The 27,056-nt window shown below is 49.1% G+C and overlaps 1 protein-coding gene across 1 annotated transcript in view; it reads right to left on the bottom strand.

Annotated features, from left to right (window-relative positions):
- LOC120581264 (disintegrin and metalloproteinase domain-containing protein 12-like) overlaps window positions 1-27,056 on the bottom strand; it is a 270,870-nt gene that overhangs the window by 40,311 nt on the left and 203,503 nt on the right. The window contains exons 6-10 of the mRNA XM_039836010.1: window positions 16,004-16,190; window positions 9,090-9,155; window positions 7,929-8,000; window positions 2,863-3,032; window positions 718-802 (exon numbers count right to left, since the gene is read on the bottom strand). Coding sequence (XP_039691944.1) covers window positions 718-802; window positions 2,863-3,032; window positions 7,929-8,000; window positions 9,090-9,155; window positions 16,004-16,190 — 580 coding nt within the window. The remainder of the gene's footprint in view (window positions 1-717; window positions 803-2,862; window positions 3,033-7,928; window positions 8,001-9,089; window positions 9,156-16,003; window positions 16,191-27,056) is intronic.

Raw genomic sequence — 27,056 nt, 5'->3', positions numbered from 1 at the left:
AATCCTCTGTTGGGTGACCTATCAAAGCCACCTCCCTCTTGAATTTGTAAGAAACAGGTCCCAAATATTCCCATTTTATTTCCTTTTACAAACATATATAGCCCATATATGACAAAATGATCCTCGTAAAGCAATAAACCCAGGCCTCTGCCTTCCAAGAATAAGGTTATTATATAGACAAATTGGACACTGGCTAGGAGGTATGTCAAGCATTTGCAGTGGTAAATAGTTAAAAACCTCAGACTTTTGGCTGTTGGGCCTGGAGGCAGAACCATCAGAAAACCATCTGAACGGTAATGTTTGGTGAGACCACAGTCCATGCAGAAAGCTGAGCGACGGGGGTGAGCCCAGTGCCCCGGCTCGCCCCGGCTCACCCCGGCGCCCCGAGAGAATTCCTGGATCGGAATGTTTTGACCAAAATCCCAGTCGAAAATTTTCTCCATAAAAGGGGAAGACCAGTTTCCACAGAGCTGGTTTTGCATATTCACCTTTCCCGTGTGCGACTTGATGTGTTTTATAAACAGTCTCTAAAATATTGTAGGCTACGTAAGATCATAAATGGAGCTAGAAGGAAGGTAGAATTCAATCTAAAAAAAAAAGCATTAATGAAAAGAGCCCAATTTCACAAAGGCTGATAAAAGCGGAGCCCTCTCGGGAACTCATCACGGGAAGTGGGTGCGGGGCGCTGCGGTCAGCTCCTCGGTGGCCCTGGCTTACCATGACGACCCCTCCGGATTGCTCCGCCGTGCACATGCTCATGATGGGCGCCATGCCGATGGTGGTCCCTTGGAAATAAACCCCACTGGGAGACAAAAGAAAGGAGTTTCTTAAACTACTGTAGAAGAAAGACATTTTCTAATATTTGAAATTCTGTTGGACATTCCCGCCTTCCCACAGGAGCTGCGCAAGCCTGTGTAAACGTGAGGATGGCTGCATATGTGCATGTAGACAGGTGGTTCGATCTTTAGATCCTTTCTGACTTATTTTCCAGTTGCAGCCTGGTCCCCTGATCCTTTCAGATTTTTGTTTTCAAGATTCGGACAACAACCAGTCATGACCCCTGTATTTCCGAGTTGTATTCTGCCTATTTCCTAATGGGTTGGGGGGAGCTACTCCTTTGAAACAATGTCTGCTGATGGGAGGGGCGAGAAGAGTCACAGGGAATCACCGTGAATGAAATGAAATGCATCAGGTGTCTTATTAGAGTTTCCGTTGTAGCTGAATTTTGCTTTCCTGGGTAACGCAACCATCGGGATAGAAACCCAAGCCGTTCCTCAGGATTCTGCCGATGCTGCTCGCAAAAGGGAGACCGGCAGAAGCCTGATCGACCCTCGGGTCAGTGTAGAAGAAGTAAGTGCCCACAAAGCCTCGGCACCCTGGGGGAAAGCTTCTGGAAGTGGACTTTGTGGCTTAGGTGCAGCTTCCTTGATATGGGGTCTTGAACAATGAGTCTAATGACATCGAGCCCCGTTGAGTGCATGTGCTGTTCATGCCAACCTCATGCATTAAAGATTAAACACTGCATTTGTTGACTCTCCTTTAAGGGAAATAAATGACTGACCTGTGTTATCTTGGCCATGTATGTGCATAGATTTTACATATATTATTGGAAAAGTCAGATGTTTCGGCAGTGGTCAGTTGGATAGAAGGAAGTAAGTATATATAAAACCTGATCTGTGTATGTGTGTGTACATATGTGTGTATGTCTGTATCCATCCGCCCATCCCATTACACGCTTATATCCAATAGCAGGATTATGCCTTTCACATTTACATCTATCTAGGCCATTTTAACAGATACAATTATACATGTGTATAAATCATAAGGTTATATAAGAGGCTAATTTATTTCCAGATGTTTGAGTTGGACAGACTCCATTTGGGAAAAAAATCAAAACACTCTGATTCTACTTTTAGTAGTTCAGGATTAATCAATGCATAAAATATGAAGCAACCACAAATATCTAAGGCTGGGGAAAAGAGAAACCCTGTGAAAGTGGCCAAAGTAAATTATCGGGGAATGTCACCGGCCTCAGTTCGGATGCAGGCGTTTTCTACAGTAAGATCGGGGTAGGACGGCGCACTCACTCTCCATAAATGTTTCATAAATTACATCTAATTTGCTAACGGGTCTCTGATTCCAAAGCTTTTAATTTGGTGAGATGAACTACATGGAAACAAAAGAATAATGGCGTAAACTGTTTACGGATTTTAATAAACAGTTTGTCACTCTGGGAAAAATCTACTTCCTACCAATTTAGATTATGATAAGACTGTTCATCCTTTTCAATATAAAGGTGTCTGTAATATCTTACCATGGGATTATGTTACGTCATACTACGCTTTCCCTCATTTACTGCTTTGTCCACTTAATCGCTCTCAGAAATGTCCTCGTTTATTGTTGTCTTCTCCCAGGAGACAGGAGACCCTGGGAGCTGGGAGGAGGAGCAAAGATTTTCTTTTTCTAAATATCTGAAATCATCACCCTCATGCGCTGTCTTCAGATCTTGCATAAACATTTTTCACTAATAATGAAAGAAAATGAGCTTTCAAAAATAGCCTACTCTAGACAACTGTAATCAAGGGTAAGACAAGAAAATGTTGCGTAAGGGAAAATGCTCAGGTGACAGAGAAGGACATAAGTCATCAGCTAATAGGTTTCCCAGGGAGTCCAGGGGAGGCTTTTGCAACAGACCGGTCGGCATGGCCTCTGCCCCTCTGATGAGGGCTGAGAAACCCCTCCTACAAGTCAGCGTGCTGGAGAAAGGTGCAGCTCCACGGACCTTGGCCGTGGAGCTAAGAGGGGAGTGGGTGTGCCGAGGTCACTGCTCCTTCAAGCGAAGGAGAGACAGCGAATGCCTACCTGATGAGCTGTGCGTTGTCGTGGGGTTTGCGAGGTAGAAGCTTCATCTTTCTCCAGTCCAGAAACTCATGGAGGGTTGCGAATGGGTCTTGACTTACGGAGCATTTGTCGATGTCATTCCACACCTCCACGCCGACCAACACTATGCGAATGTTCAGTGGTCTGTAAAACTGATGAAACAGGCATCCTCTGGGGATCACGTTAATGAGAATTTAAAATGCAGAGTAGGACAGATTTGCAAAACATCGCCTTGTCCTCTTATTCCCGCGGTGTTAGAATTTGAGAGCTAATTGTGGTGCCTGATGCAAAATGATGTGTTCACTGAGTTCTTGAATGTTGTTGACCAATTGGATGCTAAAGTTTTTAGCCTTTCTGATGTCTGTCCCTATTTGTACGGAAGCACACATTTCAAATGATTCATTGGTGACTTAAAATGTGCATATAGATGTGTATCATAGTTCAAGTAGTTAAATTATAGCGAAAGCCTGCCAGTTAATATCTACTACAAGAAAAACAATGAGTGAGTTAGGATCTTCACTCTGCCAAGGACAGCGATTTGTTCATTTTAAGCCAAATGTTCTACCTATGAATTACTGCAAATAAATCTGTATTAATTTTTCAGCAAAGACTCAGACTAGGCTGATACGATCATGTTTTGTCACCTATAATCAATCTAGAAGGTTTTAATTAAACGAACGAATCAATAGCTTTCAGACTAATAAAGGCATAAACAGAATCCTTCTTTAGAAACTTTAATAACGATTTTTCTCCTCCAAGCCAGAAGCTGGCTCACCAACGGTGTCACGGGAAAGATCTATCATAAGAAGTTCCTTTTTTACAGGACCGCGAAACGAAGCCTCAGGTACTCTGCTTAGAGCAAGTCTTCTCATCGTCTTCTTGCCCCCCGTCTTTACGTATTCGTGACTTCATCTACAGCCCTTTCTCCGTACACAGATCGTCCTGGGTCAAAAGTATGGAGGGCAGCTCTTCTAGTGGGGTGGAGGGGAGGTTTTGTCCCAGACGAGCTCATTGGGGCAGGATGAGTGATCGGGATAGAGGTAACAACTATCCATTGTCCTCAACTACCTTGCTGCCCCCATTCGCATCACATAGACAGGGAGGTGGCTGTGTGCTCAGGGCCTGAGGGGTGAGGGCATGGGATCACCTGGCTGGCTCTAAAACCTTTCAATGCCCGTGACGTGTGAGGCAGGGCACAATGAGAGAGTCTTTCATCTTCAGGTACTCCAGGGAGCCAAGGAGAACGATGTGGCTGGTGACAGCAGCCCAAGTCAAACTCCAGATGTGAGCAGGTCGTGTTCCTCATGGCTGGAAGCATCTGGGCCAAGGGGTCGTGAAAATCACAGGAGCCCTCCATTGGAGAGCTAAGCCCCGTTCGAACGTGGCGAGCTAAGTGCAGTAAACTCCGCAGGGCTGAGCATCTCACCCTGGATTCTGAGACCCGGAAGGCAGGCTCATCCTCCCGCTTGCTCGTCTCTCCATAGTCTGCTGAGTAATAAGTTAGCAGAAGAATATGACTGAGACACAAACTGCATCACAGAATAGAAACTGATGGCAGCATTACGACTTGGTCCAAGCGGATAACAATTACGGGCATTATATTAATAAGTTAATGAGATAATTATATGATATAAATGCTGCCCAACAGCTTCTTTTTACTCAAGAAGCACTTGGCCTGTAGTATCCACTTGGAAGCTCCCAGCCGAAGAGGCAAAATGGAGTTTCCGGACCCCTCTGGACCTCTGAACACATACGTCTGGCTGCTGTCCTCTGATGGAGAGATTCAACAGCCAGCTGTGTTATCTACAGAGGTAACAGTGATTGGAAGGCAGAGTCGCAGAGACCGAGTGCCGATATGCACATCGGCTTGCTAAGTGACCTTCAGGGTCAGACAACTTGTGCGGGCTTCAGGACTGTCATCTGCAAAGGGGACATCGTTTGCCTCGACCAGTGTTGGACAGAAGTAGTGAGGTCGATGAAGGACGAACTGTCGTCGATTCTCAGAGCCAACCTGGTGCTTATGAATCATGGGGCTTTCCATAATGACGATGTCAATTAGCCCTCTGGAATCACATCCTTCGCACAGGCTTCGTACACGGATGTACACGGCATCCAGTCCCCCTGCTCCCAGGTCCGTGCGGCTGATGAACTGTCACACGTGCTGAACTCGGATTACGCCGTCACACACGACCCCTCTCCTGCCGGCTGCGAATGTCCTTCCCAGGGCTGCTGACGGCTTCCTGGTGGTTCTTCCCATTAACGAAATCCACAGCTAACCCTTAATGAGCACTGACTATGTCCTAGGCACAGGGCTAAGTGCTTTCCATGCCAAAGCCCTCTCGGTGCCCACGAAAACTCTGTGAGTTAAGCACTATTATTAGTCCCATTTTATAGTCAAGGATGTTGAGACATGGTGGGACTAGGTAACCACTCGAGACATGCCTAGCGTGGCTGGGGTCGGAACGCCGGCAGGCTGGTCCTGGTGCCAACAATTTAAACCACTAACGTAGCCGCTCAAGAGCTCAGACTCTCTTCCCAGATGACCCCCTGTGACCCCAGCCCCAGAGAGAAGCTCAACTGGAGCTTGGCAGCTGCCTGGCTGACCTATGACCCCAGAATGTGTGTGGACATGGTCCGAGACCAGCTGAATTGATTCACCCATTAATTCAGCAGCAACAAATGTTTGCTTGGCTCTCGCTGTGTGCTCGGCTTGGCACTGGCACAAACAGTGAGGATTAAGACGCCCTTGCACTTGGCTCCCAAATGCTCAGAGGTCAGCAGGAAGATCAAGGCGTGGAACCCTTAGCCATTACTACGATGAACTCCAGTAGCGTGAACTCCAGTAGTGGACCAACCGGAAGTTCAGAGGATGCTGTGCTCGAGGGCTCAAGAAAAGCTTTCTGGGAGATTTGGATCTGGAAAAAAAAAATGGGTCGAACCAAAGGGCAGTCTCCTGGGGTCTGACACAAGAACTTGCATCCTTCAGGCAACTCACTTGCGAGAGGAGGGAAGGCTCACGCGAGCGGGAAAAGACCCGAAGACATGAAATGCATGGAAGATGAGTCCTATCAGAAGTAGGTCACAGAGGTTCGGCCCGAAAGAACTTGCAGCTGGTGCTACCTTCTTAATGAGTAAGAAGTAGGAAGACGGGAGGTGAAAGGTTGAAGAGGCAAAGCCCCAGCTACCACACGGTTCGCGGCAGACCCCGCTGCTCGCACCCTGCAGTTTCATTAGGACCTGGGGGGATTTTGTAGTGCCTGTGCGAAGGGTTCGCCCACAGGCATAAGGATCAGGGGTGCTTTCTGTGTTACTTACAGGGAGCATTTCATGAACGTTTGAGAATGTCACCTTTGTCACACTAAATCACTTCTCAGTCTTCCGGTCTGGGATGTCTTTCTCTCTATTTCCTTCAAGCCAGTGCAGCCAGCTAAACCATTATTAATTTAGAACGGCCAAGAAGAGCCAAGATTTTTGCAAATGAGGAAGTTGTCGGTTTTTTTTTTTTTTTCTTGACCGATATACTTGTAGAGTATTGCAAAACTGAAATTTTGCAACCTGTCGAGTGAGGACCCGGGGCTCATCTGTTAGTAGATGTGGACGCACAGAGCATCCGAAGGCGCCTGGATCTCCGGGTCGGCTGTGGGCAGATGGAACATGGGCTCAGCGATTTGGCTCTCTCTCCACCAGAAGCACAAGAACCTCCAGTCCGGCATACTCTGTCGAGCCCGTCATAGCTCTGCTGAGGGGCAGTGCTCATCTACCAGTGCAAGTTATTAACCAACTCCCAGTTGCTCAGTTTCGGGTTTGCAGACTGAAGCAAGACATAATATAGAATAAAATGTAAAGAAATACAAACACGGAGAACCAAGCACATCGCTTTAAAATGGATTTCAGCAGCTACCAGCCTTGGTTTAATATCGTTCGTGGTTTCTTATTTCTCAGGTCTAACAAGACTACGTCTGATGCGTTCTGAATTCTCAGTGCACAGTGCTTGGTGCTGCCCACAGGCCTCGTAGAATAGAGTTGAATTTCTGGAAGGTTCTTTGCCTTCCTTTTTTTTTGGGAAAACTTTGAAAACGCGATTCGCGTGTAGTAGGATTATTTGGAAACACAGCCACGACGGGGCGTCCTCAGACCGCTGTGCGTGAAATGTGAGCTTTTCAGAGGGTCCTGGCTGCGAAGGGCTCAGCGGTGAGCTGGGCTCTCTTTCCTCTCACCCGTCTTCACGGGCAGGAGACAGGCGACTGCTGAGAATGAGGCCGTGGCTGCATTAGGGCGCTATGGCCAGCCACGCTGCAGGTGAGGGCCACCTGGGGGGATCCTGATGTCCGGGCTGAGAATATCAGCGCCAAACAGCCCGCTGCTCTCCCTGCTGCAGGGTGTGTTTGTAAAGGGAAGGCAGTGTAGACGGTTTCGCCGTCTCCTTACAAACAGGTAGTGTAAAGAATGTTGTTGAACAAATAGCCCTGGAGTTGGACCAGACCCCCAGGGTCTCTTCCAGCTCTGACGTCACCTTTGTCACCTCCCGGTTCCTGGTGAGGGATTTCCCACCAGCCGATTGCGCCAGAAGTCAACTTCAATGTCCCGGAACTGTGGAGCCCGTGTGTCCCTTATAAGTGAGAGCTGGCCCTCAGGGCAGGGCTGGCACGGGACCGGGCTGATGGCTTTGCAGGGGGCAGTGGGCCCAGCCCAGGGAGACCTGGGAAGAGGCCTGCTTGAGAGTCCTCAAAGGGTCGGGTGCGGCGTGTCAGCGTTCTGGATGTAACTGGGAGTCCAAAAGCCCTCTGACTGGGACTCTGCCTGGCCGGCGGACAGTCCGGGGGAGACGTTTCCCACGGCCGCCGTGGGCCGGCCAGCGTGGGTGGGCACTTCCCGCGGCTGCTCCAGGCCCTGGGAATTCAGAGCTGGGAACATCCGCGTCCCAGCCCAGGACCAGAGGCAGAGCCCGGTCTCTGTGCTCCGTCCGGCGAGGTGTGCCTCCCCCGCCCCACCTCACCTTTGGGCATTTACGTGATCTGAGTGATTTCATTACCTGAGAAAGAACTTACCTTGTCAACGTGATTGGCGATCTCTATTAATCGCTGCTTAACTTTTTCCAGATCTTTTCCTTGCCTCTGAAACTTAATAATTTTAAATGTCAGCATGAATAACAGTGAGAATAGCAATCAGATCTCATCTTCCCAGCTCCCAGAAGTGTGGTCTTGGGCTTTGCAAACCACCTGGGACCCTCCCTGGTTTACAGTGAAATGAGCTCCCATCCTGCCCGGTAATTTCCTCATCCGGGGACTTTCTGAAGCTCCCTGAAATTCGCCCAAGCCACGTGCTCATAAGACAGTAACTTCTGCGATTTTTCCAGCCCCATAAATAATGGAGGCAGTGACATGTTTTGGCAAGGAGAAAACAGACAACTAGAAGGCGGTCCAAAGCCATTTTTCATATCATCAACTCGATTTTAACTTCCTCAGAAATTTCCTTTATATTTGTTTTAAAAAATTAAAGAGTAGAAGTCATAGATGCTCGGGGCAACAAGTCAAACAGCACAGCGGAGGATGGATAAGAAGTTGACGAGTTCCCTGTTCTCCCCTCTGATCTGACCTTCCACATGGGGACAGTTTTCTGAGACACTGTCAAGCCCGTTTCTTTCCCATGTGTTGAGTCTGTGAGGAAATGGCACCTAATTCGTAATATGTAGAAGAGGCAAGAAATGAGTACGGAGGAGATAATCTCAAAACTGCTAACTAAAAATTAATTAAAAGAAAAAACTTAGTATAACATCGAGCCCTGCTTCAGCAGGCAGAGTTTTCCTGCTGTGTCTCCACAGCTTTCACTCATTCACTCAATTTGGTTGAGGACATATCCGACATTTTTTGAACTAAACATTTTCCAAAGACGTTTTAGAAGGCATTCTAAATCAATCTGCTGTTGCCCCCGCCTCCCGCCCCAGAAATTCTCGCTGCGGGGAGAACATAGCTACAGAGCTGTTCTGTTGTTTTCTGCAGTCCTTGCCCATGATTCCGTAATACCAGATACATTTTTAATATCTTATACTTTATGATACCGGAAACTCACTTTTCTCATGGGTTGTTTACGATGCTTTTAAGGGCTCATCGAAAATGAGGTAAAGCAAGTAATAACTTGCTAAACATTTTCTTTTTCTGTCTTTATTTTTTTATAACCAAATGTATCGAGAAACTTCGAAAAGCTCTTACCTCTCGGTTGTCTGCCACGATAACCAGCTCTACGTACTTAGTCATCTTGAGGGTCTCTCTCTTATGCTATCAAAAAGAAACACGGATTTAATTCCCCTGTATGCTTCCTGGGCCTCCCAGGACACTGTCACCGTCTCGGGACCCAAGCTCTCTAGCCCAGGGCAGCTCTAGCTTCACCATCGCCGGCCCCACAGTCCCTTTCACCTCCCAGCTCACTTCCAACCTCAGTGACCCCGTAGAACCTTCTCCCCACAAGTGACCAGTTTGCATTTCCATTCGGGAGATCCCTGTGAAGGACTGGAACCCCCTCACTGGACCGCTGACTGTAGGGTCAGAATGAGCTGGAGCAGAAACACGCGCCTCAACGGGCAAACCCGAGCTCTCTCTGGAGGAGGAGCCAGTCAGTGGACGTTCATTTTGGGCCGTATGTAGCACATCTGAAGATCACTACAGAAAATGTTGGCAGTCAGTGTCCCATGTTCCCTCTGCCTTCTCCGGTCCAGTTTTGTGATTTGAGAAAAGTGGAGGAAACTCTAATTTGAGCAGGTACCCCATAATCCTTCTGGGGGAAACGCCGCCAGCGAGCTTATTTCTAACGGCTGATGGTTTAAAAATCTAGTTGGGAGCAATGGAAGACGCGTGGTCTGGAGGGCAGGGAACAGCCAGGCCAGTAAACAGGGAACAACAGCCATGTGAGAAAGGTGCCAGGAGAAAAACGAGAAAAGATCAACAACAACGACAGAGAACGGAAAGAAACAGCGTCAAGAAAAAGAAAAGACAAAAATACGCCACTGGAGAAAAGGGATTTGGTAAGAGCGAAAGACTTGAGAAGCGTGTGGAAACCGTGTCTCAAGGGCTGGGGGATGGAGCAGACCCAGACTCTAAAAGCATGAACTGCCTCTCACATAAAGGCGGCCTCGGAAGGGGGTTACGTTTTAATCAAGTTTCCTCGACAAACATTTGCACTCTTCCATGAATTACTGAGAGAATCCCAAAGGCCTTTTTTTTTTTTTAAGGAAAAAAGGAGCAATTCATGGAGGGTGGTCTCAAAAAGCAAACATTCAAAAACAAAAAAACAAAGCCTTCTGTTTCTGCAATAAAATGCAGTTGGAGGAAATGGAGGTTGAGCTGGTCATGGTCCTTAAGGCTGATGCTGCTGGTTTACGAGTGAACTTATCACACACACTGCTTAACGTTCAAAACTTGTATGTTCTAACCACGCTTTCGGACAAGAACAGAAACGACCAAGGCATGCTTGGAATCAGCTTTCTCGTCACATAATCCTGAGGGAAACATCTTTTATAAAACAAATCCCATCAGTCCGGAATCTTCCAAACAGATTTTTACAAGAAAAATGTTTTTATCATAGCGGCGTTCTCCCTCACTGCCCAGCCGTGCTGATTCATGAATTTAGGTAACCCCAAAGAAATCTGGAAGCCTCATGCAGGAAGAAAAAAATAAAGCACCGCGAAAGATATAATTTCTCATACTTTTAGAACGTTACGAGGAAAAAATGTCAAGCTTTGTAATTGTCGGTCGTAGGTGTGTTTTATGGTGATAACTACGTACTAATAAAGGAAAAAAGATTAGCCCTAGGGGTATCCACTGGGGTACACAAAATGAGACACCTTCTCAAGGTGTGAGGACCTGGCCCCTTTTCCTTACTGAGGTGTGAAAGAAGCAGAAATTTCTATCCGCCCCCCAAGCCCCTGATCAACCATTAACAGATTCAGCTAATTATACGGAAGAAAATACGGCTCTGTAAATGAAAAAATAAATTCATCTCCCATCGAAAAACTCAAGGAAAGGGCCCTGGTTGTTCAGACGTTTACACCTTCGAGACTGCGAAGCGGCAAAAATCAACAGCCAGGGACTATTTCCAAGTGGCCTTGATCATCGTTCAGAAAACACACAATTCCAGATAATGAAAACAAACACGTGAGCACCATTTTCCTGTCTCTGCAGTTTTCAGAGAAGCCCAAATTTTCTCACGAATTCAGAGAATTGCAAGCTCAGAGAGAAGCTAACCACATCATCATAGAGAGCCACATGAGAGAGGGGTGAAATTCTGTATGTAACAAAGTCAGGGTTAGATTTTCCCATCAGCTGCACACACCGAGGCTTAAATCGCCTCCACATGATCGCGACCTATTTGGGCTGTCCAATTCAAAAAGAATCATATTGAAAAGTTTTGATGTGCAGAGCAACATTCGGAACTGGCGGCTTGATTAAATGTTCATTTTTGGGGGTTCTAAACAAAAGCCCTTCCGCAAACGGGTAGGAACATAAGCCTCTGCGGAAGGCCCAGCAGTCTCTGCTGCAAGGTGCAGAGTGAGGCACCCTTGAGTCTTTCCCAAGAGGGAATCGGTTCCCGGGCCTCTCGAAGTCATCACAGCCAAGTTCCCAGAGATAGAACGTCCCCCAAACATTGTTGCAATGAGACCTCTGGCACTGGGCGGTAACGTGACCAACTGAAGTTATAAAAGTGTTGGCATCAGGGTGACAATGGATTCTCATTGGAACTCTCTCTTCATATGGGCCAGACTATGTGTATGGGGAAGAAATCCGAGCGCCACCCTCAGGAAGCCCCCCTTCTGAGAGATGCGTGGGAGAAGGGGTGACGATAAAGAATGAGCAGACATCAAGCGTCGTCGGGGAAAAGCGCAACGCAGGAAATGAACGGGGCTGTGCAGCTTGGATAGAGCGGCGGGGGCGGGGGGAGGGACCGAGCTGGCTGAGACGTGAGGACGAAGAGAAGGTATGTGTGTATGTGTGGCGGGAACGGTGTTTCGGGGAGCTGGAACAGTAACGGCAGAAGTCCCGAGGTTGGCGAGAACGTGGAGGGCCGTAGTGGCAGGCGCGACGGCTACAGTCTGGTGAGCGAGAGAAGATGGGGCACGCGAGGCCGAGGCGTGCGCGGGACCCGGGGCCCTGGCAAGCGGGCGAAAGGTCATCTACGGTCTAAGAGCAGTGGGGGCTCTTGAATGTGAGATTTTGAAAGCATCACTCCGGCAGCTGAGAAGAGAATGGATTAGAGACAACGGAGGAAGCCGAGAATGCAGGTGAGAGCAGGTGACGGTTTGGGGCAGTGATGTGGAGACAGGCAAACTGATTCCAGCTGGGTCTGGTACAACCGAACAGCAGACGGACACGACCGATGAAACCAAGGCAGTGTTCTCACAGGTGGCCCACTGAGCTAGTTAAACAAATCGCGAGTCTGGTTTATCTCCCTCCCAATAAGGAAAGATCATCATTGGCTCAAGCAAGGCGCCACACCTTGACTCTGAGGCCACTTCATGAATATTTATAAGCTGAGCCCTGCTTTCCGCTGTGAAGGGTCACCGCCGCCGTCCTTCCCAATGACTTGTGTGGGGACGAAGCACACTGGTCCTATCGGTGTGGGATAGAGCCTCTGGGGCCAGGCCAAAGCACGGGCGGCAGCAGAACTAACCAGCAGAAGAGTCAATAAGCTGGAAGCACCGGCTGAATCCGATGAACTGAATATTAATAGGGAAGTACCGAAATGAAGTCCAAAAGACCAATGGCACAAGTGAGATCTGTTACTTATTAATCCCGAGTTTTAATCGATTCAAGACTCAGTAGGAATCCACAGCTGCAGGTTTTGGAGCCCAGCTCACACTGAGATGCTGAGCCGAGGGCCAAGGAAGCAACAGTGCCGCCGGCTGTCCCCAGCGCCTCGCTGTGAGAAGGACCACGGCAGCAGAAGAGCGTGGCGTGGTCTCCTCGAGGAGGTCCGGAGGTGAGGGTAGCTAGGTTAGAGGGGAAGGCAATGTGCCTGCTGTAATTAATGAGTTTTCAAATGCTTCTGGCCAGTTCCTAATATCCCACTATTCTTAGGCTCTACATATAATACTTATTATTATTATTATTATTATTATTATTACTGCCATTTCTACCGCCATTATTATGGTAGTAGAAACTCACGGGTCCTAGAAACTCAGAAGCAACAGCACAGGGCCATTTCAGAATGGCTGCAGCGAGGAGACACGCCCGTGTCACCCTGACGCCCTGTCCCCTTTGTCCTCAGCAGCCGAAGCGAACATTGCTTTCTAGACTGAGGCATCGACTTTTTATGTTAGACTCATCATTATCCCTACCGACAGAGGGGAAACACAGCCCAGATAATCCCTAAAGAAAGGATAGTTAAAAAATAATTTACATTTCCCTTTGGGACGTTAGTGATTTGCCCCAGCAGCAGACTTACAGCCGGCGCAGGGCGCTGTGGAATTGGTTTGCGTTCCTGCGTGCGTGGCCGATGGAAAGGGAAGGGGCGCGGGGTGGGACAGCTGAGTGGGGAGAGCACTCTAGGCTGGACTCAGAAGCCTGCAGAGGGGAGACCTGGCCATGGAGCTGCCTGCGGGCGCCCTTCCAGGAGCAGCTTGGGGTCCCGCTAAAATCTAACGGAAAGCCTTGTAAAAATGACAAACGATAGCTCCAGCTTAGATCATGGCCAGCGCATACCCTGCGTGCAGATTTATTCCCGCAGCTCCGTGAGGAGGAATGCAAATATCTGCAGAAAAATCTCAGCCTGCAAAACAATTTTTGCAAGACAGTTCACATTTAGTAGCGGCAGGAAAATGCCGGGGAAAAGCAAATTCAGTTGCTGCATTGCGTAAACAGAATGAGCGAGCTGCAGTCACGTTGATTTCTGGGGATGGAATAGAGGCCATTAAGGCGAGGCAGGTAAGTGGCATAGAACCTGACTCATCCCGACCGCAGGTGCTTCCCCAAACTGTCCACGACATAATGCCAGTTCCCACACATTCTACTTATTTGAAAATTATGTTTCGTATTGTTTCCACGATATAATTGCTCTCTAAGTCAAGGACGGTTTTCCCTTCCATAAAAACAATTACAACTATTTTCGGAGAGAAATATCGAGAAAGGAGTCGAGCTGCCCGAATGCCTTCTCTTTTCAATTTAAAGGTTCATTTCCACTTTGGCATGCGTTGCTAACGGAACGACATTTTTATTCAGGCTTTCCGCATTTCTCTACAAATCAAAATGACGAAATTACCGTGCCCATCACAGTTCTAGAGAGCTGTAGGCTTTAAAGAATTAAAACATGGCTGGCAAGTATGGCCCAAGCGCACGCTGCTACATGAAATGCCAAACACATCTGAGTGTTATTTAAACTGTCAGGTTATAAATCTCGTGACGTGGATGACACGGAGTCAACGAGGGACTTGAAACACCTCGGAAACAACACGCAAACGTTGTACTCGTTTATGACTGCGAAAGTGACGGCTTCGTCGCATCTTATCCCAGGTCTGGGATCAAAGGCCAGAGGGTTCGAAGAGTAAAATAAACATGTCCTGGTACCAGGGAGGCTGGTCTTCGTGACCCCAAGTCTTACATTTGTCACTCTAAGACGTGAAGGGGAGGAAAGCGGGAGGAAACTCTCTTGAGCCTCTGGGGATGTGTCGTGGGGGGATTCGTCAAGCCCTGAGATTCAGATACAGCCTCCCCCACTGAGTGTCAGTGTCAAGGTGAGCCACAGTCCCTGACGGGGTGATCATCTCCTCCTGTGTGATGGGGAAGCAAAGAGGTTCTGAGCACCTGCCACGGAAGATCTGGGGAGCATATTAACAAACAGAGGGAGTTAGGAAGACGTGAGCCCAACGCCAGGACGGAGAGAAAGGATGGAAAATTAAAACAAAAACTCCAGGAACCATTTAGTTAAGCGCAGGTGAGGGGAGCACTTGCTACCCACAGGTATGAAGGAAATTTTAAGAATGTACAGAAATCGTTTAGGACAACGGTTACGATTTGAATTTAGAAAAATGATTAAGAATGAGCAATGAGTATTTATGAAACGCTGAGCATTAGGCAGCATTTACGTCAGGAAATGAGTTCGGTGCAACCTTGAAGAACATGTTCCTGCTTTGTCAAGTGTACGGACAAGTGACGTCACATCTATGACGTCTCTATTTCCTATCAGCAGAGGAACAAGAAAACCAGAGGCGAAAAATCCGGAGGTTCTTGGTGATTTCCTCTCTGGTTGTGCTCATTTAAATTCCGGGCCTCCTGACAAACGTGGGGAGCGGGACCCCTGCTCTTTGCTGCGGCCTGTTGAACCCACACAGTACTGGACGCATTGTGGGGGGTCACGGTGTTGCATCGCGGGGTGTCTGCCCGGTGGGAGGGGCCTCTGCCCGGTGGGCGGGGGCTCTGCCCGGTGGAGGGGCCTCTGCCCGGTGGGAGGGCTCTGCCGGTGGGAGGGCCTCTGCCCGGTGAGAGGGCTCTGCCCGGTGGGGAGGGCTCTGCAGCCCAGTTCCAGGCTCCTCCCAGGGCCGCGGAAAGGGCCGGCCCCGGCGGCTGATGGGCAGGAAACACGGGCTGTCCCGGGAGGTTAGAGGGCAGGCACACCGTGGCAGGACTCCCGGGTCCCACCGCATGGGCAGACTCGGTTCACCTGTGCACAGGCACGTGGGCAGAGACGGGGAGCGCTCTGCGGATCGTAACGCGGACCCCACTGCGAAGCGGACCTGCCCCGTGAAGCCTCGCACGGTCCTTCTGCTCCGTCCCCGGAAGCTGCCCGCGAGCGGTCGTGGGCCATTCTCGTGCAGTTGATCGTGGTGGGCGCGACCCTGGGTCCAGGCCCACAGCAGGTGCTCACCGACGATGTCATCAGTGGCGACTTCATCGACCTCTGAGCTCCAGTGCACCCAGCACGGGTTAACATGTCTGGGGCTGACATTTGCGATTCAGGGATGGTGGTGTCACTGTTTGATTACACTCTGCCCGCATGACAGTCACCCCCAGATAAACTGGGTGACCTCATCCCCAGACACAACGACCAGATGGAAAAATTTCCCCAGATGTCCTAACGCCGGGTGTCCCTAGCCGCATCCCCCGGTCCCCAGAAACACGACACTGGGTTTCTCTCTTACCCTGGTCTCTCGTGTCCGGGAGGGTGACGGGAGGCTGCCGTCCACAGCGAGGCCAGAAGTGCTGGCCCGTGACCCGCATGGTCCCCAGACGCCCATCAGGGTCTCTGCTGGGAAGAGTTTGTATCTGTTGGTGACATTTTTCAGCGGTTCTAAAACGTAGGTTTTGTTTCCAAATGTAATAAGTCCCCTGTTGAAAAAAGAAATAAGAAAAAATATACAACTTTTAAGGATAGCTTCTTGTTTGTGGCCGAGACCCAGTTCTTAACCAGAGTGAGAGGGAAAGGAGAAATATCAATTTCTTCGCGTGTTCCGGCTTTCATCGGAAAGGACATGTCCGTGACGTATGTTTCCATTGATTCATTTTGCAAATCTTTTGAAAAGCAAGTCTAAGAAATTATTTTTTTTGATTCAAATACTTTTTGGTAAAAAATAGATTTTATATATATTATTTTTACTTCTCATACATTGCTAGGGAAAAGAGTTGAGGGAAAAAATGTTTAGAAAATAACTATATCTGAATTAGCACACACAATTCAGAAGGGAAATCTTTTTTTTTTAAAGCAAGATTCCTACATTTGAATTATTTATCCTGATCAGCTATGTTTCGCAGATATTTGAAAGGATTCTGAAATAAAGTTGAGCGTAAGCTTATGCTTTTTTTTGGTGAGAGATGTGCTCATAAAGGCCCCGACATAAGTGCACAAAGCATAGAAGCCCTCCTTGAAGGCTGAGGTCTATCCCCTGGGTCCATCTTGGCTCAAGATGGCCCGTTCTTCATAGGAGTTCAGAGCACCTTCGGGAGACGTCTCAGCCCTGAGGTTGAGAAGGTGGCCTTTGGAATCTGGCAGCCTAGATAAAGTTCCAGCTCTGCCACTTACTAGCGGTGTGACCTTGACCTCTATAGCCTTGGTTTCTTCATCTGGGAAATGGGACAATCACACGTACTTCTCAGGGCTGCTGTGTCATCCAGTTAAAACTTTTAGCCTAGTGGAGGCCGAAGTCAGTGTTTAAATGGCAATAACCCTCTTTGTTATTGATGAGGGCAGATCCATGGATCAAGCTTCTGTCATGTTATTCCAAAGACTGACAATTTAAGGAAGGGCCTATGCTATACATTAACACATCTGCCACAGGCTAACCGTGGCTCCCTGATGTTAAATTCAGCATTAATAAGACAAATATACTTCCGGGAATGATGAGAACTAAACCAAACCCTTGAGCTCCCATTTAGATCTGGGAATGAAAGTATAAATTCTTCTAAAACTTGGACAAATTTGCTAAACATTCTAACCCGCAGAGACGGAAGGTGGTGTTAGGCCGTGGACCTCAATGTATGTCTGACCTTCTGGAGCAGGACAGAGCTGAGGCCAGGTCCCACTCCCTGGAAGTGACCGATGGCAGCTTCCTTCCGGTGACAGGGAACATCGGCCTGTCTGATGGTCTTTGTTTCTCTCTTTTCCAAAGTGGGACAGTAAAGTACCTTAACTTAAAAGGCTCTTTCTGATGTTGAAGAAAGGATTTTCTTTGGAGAAATGGCAATTTGAGTAATAGGAAACTGGCTACTCCAAGGCTGCCCACACATCTGGCAGCTTCCATTATGTAGCAACGTGACCACGATCTTTCCACTACAGAAATGCATAAAACTTCACACAAAATTTATACATATTTTATTTATATCTGTTGGTTGCATAAAATTTCATGCAAAATTTATATATTTATTTATACCTGTTGGTTACATTTTTCCTTGTAAACTCATCTGATTGTAAACAGACGGTTTATTTTATTTTTCAATTACAGTCGACATTCAATATTAGTTTCAGGTGTACAGCATGATGGTTAGACACTTGTATAATTTATGAAGTAATCCCCCTGATACATCTAGTACCCACCTGGCACTACAGTTATTACAATATTATTGACTATATTCCCTATGCTGTACTTTACATCCCTCTGACTGTTTTGTAACTGCCAATTTGTACTTCTCAAGCTTTTCACCTTTTTTTTACCCAGCCCCCCAACTCCCCTCCCATCTGGCAACCATCAGTTTGTTCTCTGTATCTATGAGTCTGTTTCTGTTTGCTTTGTTTGTTTATTCTGTTCTTCAGATTCTACACATAAGTGAGATCATACAGCATTTGTCTTTCGCTGACTGACTTATTTCAGACAGCGTAATGCCCTCCAAGTCCATCCCTGTTGTTGCAGATGGTGACCTTTCATTCTTTTTTACGGCTGAGTCATATTCCACGCATCTATGTACCACATCTTCTTTATCTATTCATCTATCGATGGGGACTTAGGTTGCTTCTGTATCTTGGTTATTGTCAGTAACGGTACAGTGAACACAGGGGTGCAGATATCTTTTTGAATTAGTGTTTTGGATTTCTTTGGATAAATACCCAGAAGTGGATAAATACCCAGAAGTGGGTCATAAGGTAGTTCTATTTTTAATTCTTTGAGGAACCTCCAAATTGTTTTCCGTATGGCTGCACCAATTTACAATCCAACAACAGTGCACAAATTTTCCTTTTCTCCACATCCTCGCCAGCACTTGTTTGCTGATTTATCGATGACAGCCATCTGACAGGTGTGAGGTGATAGCTCACTGTGGTTTTAATTTGTGTTTCTCTGATGCTTAGTGATGTTGAGCATCTTTTCACATGCTTATTGGCCATCTGTATATCCTCTTTGGAGAAATGGTAAACAGATACTTTTAATTCAGTGACTCTTAAACTTCTTTGAGCTATGAACCTTTTTATACACTCCTCAGAATAATTCACATACGCATATACCCATAATATTTTGCAGAGGGTCAGCAGACTCGGGACTGTGGCTGACGTGCATCGCTCCAGGTTTAGGGCTTTGATTTTAATACTTAGTTTATATTGCGTCAACCCATAGGTCTGAGTACACACGAACCCTTAAACAGTTTAAAAAGCTGGGTGCTCCACGAGTGTCTTTCAGACAAGCTGAGCTCGTTTCCAAAGGAGCAACCTGGAAGGTGTTCCCGCGTCATGCATTATTGCTCGTTTACTTCAGCCACTCACTCATCCTCTGCTTATTGATGGCCCACTTGTGAGTGACTATTTACTTATTCTTAAGTTTTAATAAAATGACAGTATTTCCATAGTCAAATGGTATGGAAGAAAGTGGTTCGAGGTACTTAAATATTTCTTTTGAACGCAGCTGGTGCATACATACACGCCAATCAATTCATCGTTATTCACCCAGTTTACTCCATCAGTCCTGTTTCGTGAAGCATTATAGGCAGTGTGGGAAACAGGTTATGCCCAGGACACATCCTAACCGAGAGGATGACACCAAGAGACATGGGACCATCAGAATCCACGGGAGAGCCGAGCCAGGTGTTACCAACACACATAACACTTAAGTGTCGAGAGATGGGGGGCCAATATGGTCCGGCTATTTTCAAACCCCACAGATTGATTAAAAATTATGATCTATAGCTCTTCTCTTGTGTTCTCTGCCTCCCTACACCCCCAACTAATGGCCCCGTGTACCTCCAAGCAGGTCATACAGACGTGATTTTGGTCATCCGCTCTGTGTGTGTGGGGGGGTCTCTTTCTTTGAAAAGTTTCTTATGAAATAAAACAGATTTCTAGTTTAGAATGGCTAAAAGGGGATTTTGTAAAAATTAAAGTCGATTTTAAAAAGCCTAAATCAAGAAAGAGAACTTTAAAAACATAGGCCAGAGGAAATCGGAAGATGAACATGAAAACAGATCTGCTAGAAAATCAGCTTTCCTGCCCTGAAAAGAAAACGGCACCAATATTTCATTTGGTAGTACGACATTTTCTATTTTGCATTGGATTTAAACAAGCTGACACTTACAGTAAAACATGTCACTAAGTTCTAATCATGAGAAGCAAGTTACTGAAAAAGTTGTTCCACTTGATGGAAAGTTTCTAGAAATGGTTACTTAGTCATAAAAATGTTCTCATATCTCCTTTTATCTTTTAAGTCATCCAAAGGCCAGATGTTGAGAAAGCGGGGTGAAGTCTTTCCTTTAGCTCTGAATAACTGGCAGCCTACAATACGGCATAATTAAATAATTGCATTGGACCGTCTTGGCTATAATTAATCATTTAGCTCTAGAGATTGCTGCAAACCACAGCAGACACAAAATTCAAGGACCTGGGGTTTCAGAGTTGTAAAATTTTGATGTTCTCACAGCCCTTACTGGCCCCAAGCTAGATAAGCGAATGTGATTTAAGTTGAATGTCAAAGATACTTAGTTGTAAACTTGGAGTTGGAAGTATCTCAGAGTATGGAATGTAAGTCCGGCAGACTTGGAAAGTGGGGTTCTTTCCCCGTTGGTAGAGTAGGAGGAGAAAGGTTAGAAGACAGTTTGGGACAGTGTGTGGGAAAGATGAAGACTGTGGGTGCCTTCCCTGGGGAGAGGATGGACCGGCCATCGTGGGAAGGGGCGAGGCCAAGTTCTGGGGCAGTGAGTCGGACATGGTGACAGAGGAAGAAGAGAAAGGGTGGCTAGGGGTGATGAGGGCCACCTCTTTGGGCGTTCTGCCTAGGATCCAGGCTCTGGGCTCTGCCCGCTACGTTTATTATCCAATGGATCCCCACATAGCTGCAGCTCTGGTCATTGTCCCCACCATCAAGGGCACGCAGGTGGCACGAGGCAAAGCTGGCACCCGCTCTGTGCCTCTGTCCAAGGCTTGTGCTTTCACCCCTCTGCTCTCCTGCCTCCTTCCAGCACTGCTTTGAGGGGGACATGGGGCCCGAAACAGGGACCCGTGTGATGGAGACAGAAGCCGCAAGGCAAGTGGCCAGAGAAATGGAGCCGCTGCTTCGAACACTGGCGGCCTCGCTTTAATGCTGGGATCCTGTCCGTTTCCCTGCAACGAACATGAAGCGGACACTATTCACTTTTTAAGTTGATGTTGTTAGCTTTCGGAATGAAAACTCAGGAGACATATATTTCTTCTAGACGAGCTTTTGTTCTTCTTAAAATTCAGTTTTTAATCTCCAAAGCGATGGCGCATCAGACAACGATGCAGCTTAACGCTATTGTTCTTACTATGATTTTCCTTACTGGTCCCAGGAAAGCGGGAGAGGAACACGTGGACTTTTGATTACCTGTAATCAGGTACCGATTAGAATACATGAATCATTCCGGCTAGTTCCATGTTCAACTGCTAATTTAATTTCCTTAAAAAAAAAAAAAGACTCTACTCTCAATATCATGCTGCCAATCGTAATTTAGAAATGCAGCTGCTATGAATTTAATTTCAGTCCCTTTTTGGAGGAGCTCATGGGTATCAGGTGAGATGCCATCTCACAGGTTTGATACATGGCGACGGCGGCAATGCTGGTGAACACATAAGCACCTCGGGGCTTATTCCCAGTCGGTAATTTCCATGTGAACTACTCACGTACCATCCAAACAAATAGCCAGTCTCCCCCGCCACGTGCAAGGCGCCGGGCTGACTCCCGTGGATCACATACGACATCTCACCCATGGTTCCCATTTCAAATGTAATTCATGACAAGGTTTGAGAGGCATGGCCAAAGGGGCAAAAGGTTAAGCTATCAGAAAAGATTTTAAGAATGGTTATCACTGATACATCAATAATTATAATAGCAGCTATGACTCATGAAGAGCCCACCCTGTGCCAGGCTCCTTTTTAAAGTAACAGCTTTATTGAGAAATCACGAGCCTTTAGGCTCACGCACATTAACGCCTGGGACCCAATGGTTTTTAATATGTTCACTAAGTTGTGCAAACATCACCACTGTCTAATTTTTGAACATTTTCCTCACCCGCAAAGGAAACCCTGTACCCATTAGCAGTCACTCCTCTGTCCCCTGCCCCCGTGAGCCAGACTCTTGAGTGAGTCCTTTGCTCTAATATTTATAGCAATCCTGTAAAGCAGGCATCGTGAGCCGATTTAACAGGAAGCCAGTGATGACAGCCCCAGGTCACCGCGGTGGGTCGAATAGTGTCCCCCTCCACCATACATGCCCAAGTCCTAACCCCCAGAACCTGTGAACGCCAGGGTCTCTGCAGATGTGATTACGTTTAGGATCTCAAGGTAAGATCCCTCTGGATTGAGGATGGGCCCCCGATTCAATGGCATGTGTCCTTACAAGTGACAGAAAAAGGGGAAGACACCGAGACATAGGGATGGAGACCACGGAAGGATGGAGGTGGACACTAGAGCGATGTATCTGCAAAGAACACTGAGGATTTCAAGAAGCCACCAGGAGCCGGGCAAAGGGCATGGGGCAGACTGTCCCTCGGAGCCCCCAGAAGGAGCCAGCCCTGCCGATGCCTTGATTTCAGACTCCTGGCCTCCAGGACTGAGAGAATAAAGTCCTGTTGCTTTAAGCCACCCCGTTTGTGGCCGTTTGTGATGACAGCCCTAGGAGACTCACACAGCTCCACAGCTGCTCGGTGGCAGAGCCAGGATTCCCCAGATGGACCTGGCTCCTGAGCCTGTGTCCTGGCCCTTGGCCACCCTGGATGGTCAGCCTCTTCTCCTGTCACTGAGGACTTGTGCTGGGGAGGGAGCACCTGATTTCTGAGATGCCAGCGTAACTCAGAGCTGCCACAGACGCGGGTCGGCCCAACACCGGCAGGAGGGCTGACGAGTGACCTGCGCAGAACGGGGGCCTCGAAGGGGTTTCTGGAGGAGGAAGATGACTTGGCGGCGTGGGGAGCATGGGGGCCAGGCGAGAGAAAGGTCAGGGTGGGCTCAGAGACGCCGTGGATGTAGGGACATGTGCCCATGGGTGGTGGGAGCCTCAGAAGGAAGGGGAGCGTGGACCTGGGCGCAGTGAGTGGCAGGCGAGGCCCGCGCGGCTCCGTCCGCGGCCTCCATCCTTTACCTTGGCTTTGGGCCTCGGCTGTGTTTGTGGCCTCATCTCTCATTCGCCTACTCGCCCCTCATGCAGACTAGAACTCTGCCTCTTATGCACCTCGAATCTCTAACCGCCGGACTGCGCTCTTGCTGTCCCGCTGTCCTCCCCCGCCTCCGTGCTCTGCCCGACTCCGCCCGCGTCCTGTGTTGGAACTGCCGGTGGCCACCCCTCAGGCCTCGCAGGTGGCAGGCTGCTCCAAGGCCAGGGCCCTGTTCTGTCCTATCTGTCCCCACCTGAGGCCTGGTACTGCTCCTGGGCAGCCTGCAGCTGGAAGGGCCTTCCAGGCTGACGCGTAACCCTCGAGGCCCAGGTCAGCCTGAAGTCCATCGGGGTCCCCAGCATCTGGGTCCTGCTGCTGAGCTTCCGCGGCGGTTTCGCGCACACCTGCTTCTAGAAACTTCTCACACTGCGATGTCTGGTGGCTTGGCACACCCAGGCAGCGTTCTCTGTATTTATTTTCACGTCCCAGCCCCGGCATGGGGCCTGGCACCATCAGGAGGTGAGTAGGCGATCACTAACGCCTGCGGGAACATTCGTGAACGAGCACTTGAGGGAAGGAGGGCTTTGCCGTGGAGGCCGGGAGGGAGCCGTGTGGTTCAGCGTGCAGAGGGGCGGCAGGACGTATGATACGATCGAGAAACACAGCCTTCTGGAATGTGCGAGACGGCTGTGAAGGGAAGGGTGGAGGCAGGAAGCGCGGGTGGGAGGCGATTTAAAAATCTTGGAACGAGGGCTGATCCAGGGTGGCGACGGGGGAGCGTGAAAGCAGAGATGGATGGAGATGCTGTCGGGGGCGGGGCTGAGGGCTTATCGAACATCTCCGGAGGCTGAGCCCGTGAGCCCGAGATGGGCTGGGTCTTTCGTGGAAAGAGGTCAGGAGAGAAGCCAGTCTGGGGGCCCGGAGGAGTTCGAATTTGGACATTTTTAACTTACAGTGAGGTTGGAGCCTGGGGAGAGCTGAGACTTGACCTTGGGAGGGGTTTGGGGTGGAGACTTGCAGATGGGTTGTGAACTCAGCGGTGGCTTCCCCAGATGTTTACACAGGATGACAGAATGAGAATCTCCACGGGAGGAAGAGGGACGAAGGGGAACGGTGACGAATGCTGACCGGGATGGCGCGGCCAGAGGGTTGCAGGGGACCAGCCCCAGAGAAGCGGAGAGAGCAGAGGGTCACAGGGCAGGCAGGGGTCAAGGTTAAGGTGGTTTTACTTCCACTCGAAGCTAATTTCTCCCTTCATAGGACCTACTTACACTTTAAAGATTTTTAAAAAATTCAGACTGCCTGGGATTAAGTTTAATTGACCAGTGCATGGCTTGGGCAGAGCACATCATTCCACCAATGTTTAGGGAGCACTCGGAATGTACCAGGTTCTAGGCAGTGCGAGGCTGGGCCCGGGGCTCTGCCTCCTTACGCCTCGCGGTCAAGTAGACAGGGGAATGAAGGCAAGGTCATCTCCACGCACCCGACTTTCCGGTCCTCGGCACCAGCCGTCCCCGATCTTTCTGGCACCAGGGACCGGTGCTCCTGTGAGAATCTAATGCCCGACGATGCTGGCGCTGGGGAGCGGCTGCGGATACAGATGCAGCTTCGCTCACCTGCCCGCCGCGCACCCCCTGCTGTGAGGTCCATTTCCTAACAGGCCATGGACCAGTATCGGTCCACAGCCTGGGGCTTGGGGACCCCCGCTTTACACCACTTTGCTGTGGATCATTTAGGATGAACTATGAGATCTGGAAAAACCATATCCTTCCAGGTCAGTGCTCATGGGGTCAAGCTGCGAGGTGCCAGGGAAGGTCCTGGTCACCCGGTGTCCGGGGTCGCCCCGGCCCGCGGGGGGCTGTGGCTCGTCCCCCAGCTCTCGCCTCTCTCTACCTCCCCCTAAGCATCTACCCCCTTTGCTGAGAATTCTGGTCAGTTTCTTCGAATGGGTCAATTCAACTTGTTTGTTAAATTGTAAATAATAACGCTGCTTCGAAGCAGAACTTTCTGTTTTGTTTTGTTTTCTTAAACAATGGTCGCGTTTGCCCTGATCGCTAAATTGCAAATAATGACTTTCATTATGATGGTTATTTCTGATTTCATGGACCATAACACTGGGCAATTCTACTGTTGGAAAAACAAGTTGACTGACTATTTTTCAACAGCATGTGGGCGAGAAGGATTCCTGCCTTTTGTGTTACATTTGATGTCATTATGTAAAATTTAGTGCTGTAAACTTTATATACACAATTAGAATCAAAGCAATACTTTAAAGGTACATGATCGTGTGTATACTTATTCAGGTACCAAATGGCTTTGGATCAGAATATTTTGATTTAACTGACTTTTAAAAGCATTTTGTACTGTTTCCCACATCTACAGCCAGTGCTAAGAGCTCCAGGGGCTGCAAAGAATGTTTCAGAAATGTTCCCCATCCTGAAGGTCCTTACAACAGGTCAGGTGACAGGACAGCAAGGCGCGGCGATCGATCGACTTTGCAAGGGGGGCACGGGCCCCTTAAGACAGGAATGTAAACAAATATGCGCCGCTTGCTATGCGACAAGACCGTGCTCTATGAGCAAAGGGCTGTCTATGGTATACAGGGAGGTGGGTCGAGCTGCGTGATGAGGAGTATTTGGGAGGCCAGGGTGAGCTTCACGGAGGAGGCATCACTTGACTCGGGCCTCGGTGGAGCATGAACTTTCCAGAGGCAAACGAGGGGTGTGGAGAGAGCTATGTCCCAGGCAGAGGACAGCAGAGATAAAGACAGCAAGACAAGGTGAGGCGTGTTCTGGAAACAGCCAGAAAGCAGGGCAGTTGGAATGAGGGGCAGAGGACGGCGGGGCTGAAAGAGAGAGTTGGCTCCAAATCGTGCGAGAGGCTCAGTGGAGCCAGTGTGGACGGAGGAGTCGGCCAGACTTGGGTTTAAGATGGAGTTTTGCTCCTTCGAACTGAGGGACCGTGGGGAAGTCACCTCCGCTGCTGCCGCCTCTTTGCCCGTCATCTGAGGAGGGTGAGTGAGCATCATGCGCGACAGCGCAGAAGCTCCGCACAAATGCAGGAGATGCCTCCCTCTCAGGATGGCGGCTGCGACTAGGAAGGAGGTGGCGGGGTCACTGGACGTGAGAGTCTGAAGCTCCAAGCTGCGGCCTCAGAAGGCCCCCGACAACTGTGCCTCTGGGGACTCTGTAAGACGGTGGCAGTGACACCTGCGTCTGTCCTCGTGATGCCACTGACGATGCAGAATGTCTGACACACCCTGACTGTCATTATCGCCCCGTGGGGGACCCTAAATAGCCTCTTCCGTCAAGGAGCTCGTGCTCCAGCTGGGGAGCTAGAATGTGACCTTTATGAATGAAATCAGGACACGGGGACCTGAGGGCTGTTTTGATGCTCCAGGGCCAGACATCGATCCCATCACAAAACACGGCAGGTCAGGATGCTCTCCCAACACCTGACCGCCATGGCCGTGGGCACGAGGCGGCGACCTCCAATGGGAGACCCGACCGTGGCAGGCGCACCACGGACGTGGCGCCGACACTGTCCTAAGCAGGGCTGAGCATCTGGGGGACACATCTGACATGGCACGACATTAGGGCCCGGACTTCCCATTTGGCGTGCAGTCCTTCCAAAGGGAGAAAAACTCACGGCCGCGCTCGCTTTTACGGCCCGTCTTCCACGTTGCGCCCGACCCCGTCGGTAGAGCTGACCCTCTCTCATCCCCGCTTCTCCGGAGGCTCGGGCTCTTTTCCTCCCCTTACCTTTCCCCTTCAAGCTTCGCGTGAAGAAGGACGACTTGTCTGCTTCCCTCTTCTCTTCTCCGTCCCAGGACAGAGCTTCTCGGGCCTGCCCGCCTCGGAGGAGGAGGCACCGGGCCTCCTGAAGCAATGCCGGGCGCTCCGTCCCTGTTGTTTCTCTCTGCGAAACTGTCGCTGGGAGTTCTCCGCCACATCCCTCGATCTGAATGTATTTTAGGGTCCCCCTCCCGTATTGAACATAATTTTTCACCCCTCTCTTCTTTCTTAAAATCGGCCAGGCTGGTGCTGCTAGAGATGCATTTTCCCTGTTTCCAGCCTCCGCCGAGCCTTCTGCCAGCGAGTGGTTGATGGGACGCAGCTTTTCCTCTGGTCCGATTCCCCACTCGCAAGATCATAAAGCTGACGACACGGCTCCGGA

The sequence above is a fragment of the Pteropus medius genome, unplaced genomic scaffold, assembly GCF_902729225.1.
Source record: "Pteropus medius unplaced genomic scaffold, Ma_sr-lr_union100, whole genome shotgun sequence".
Classification (NCBI taxonomy): domain Eukaryota; kingdom Metazoa; phylum Chordata; class Mammalia; order Chiroptera; family Pteropodidae; genus Pteropus; species Pteropus medius.
Note: the sequence above shows the minus strand (reverse complement) of the source record. Positions and strands in the feature narration are given on the sequence as shown.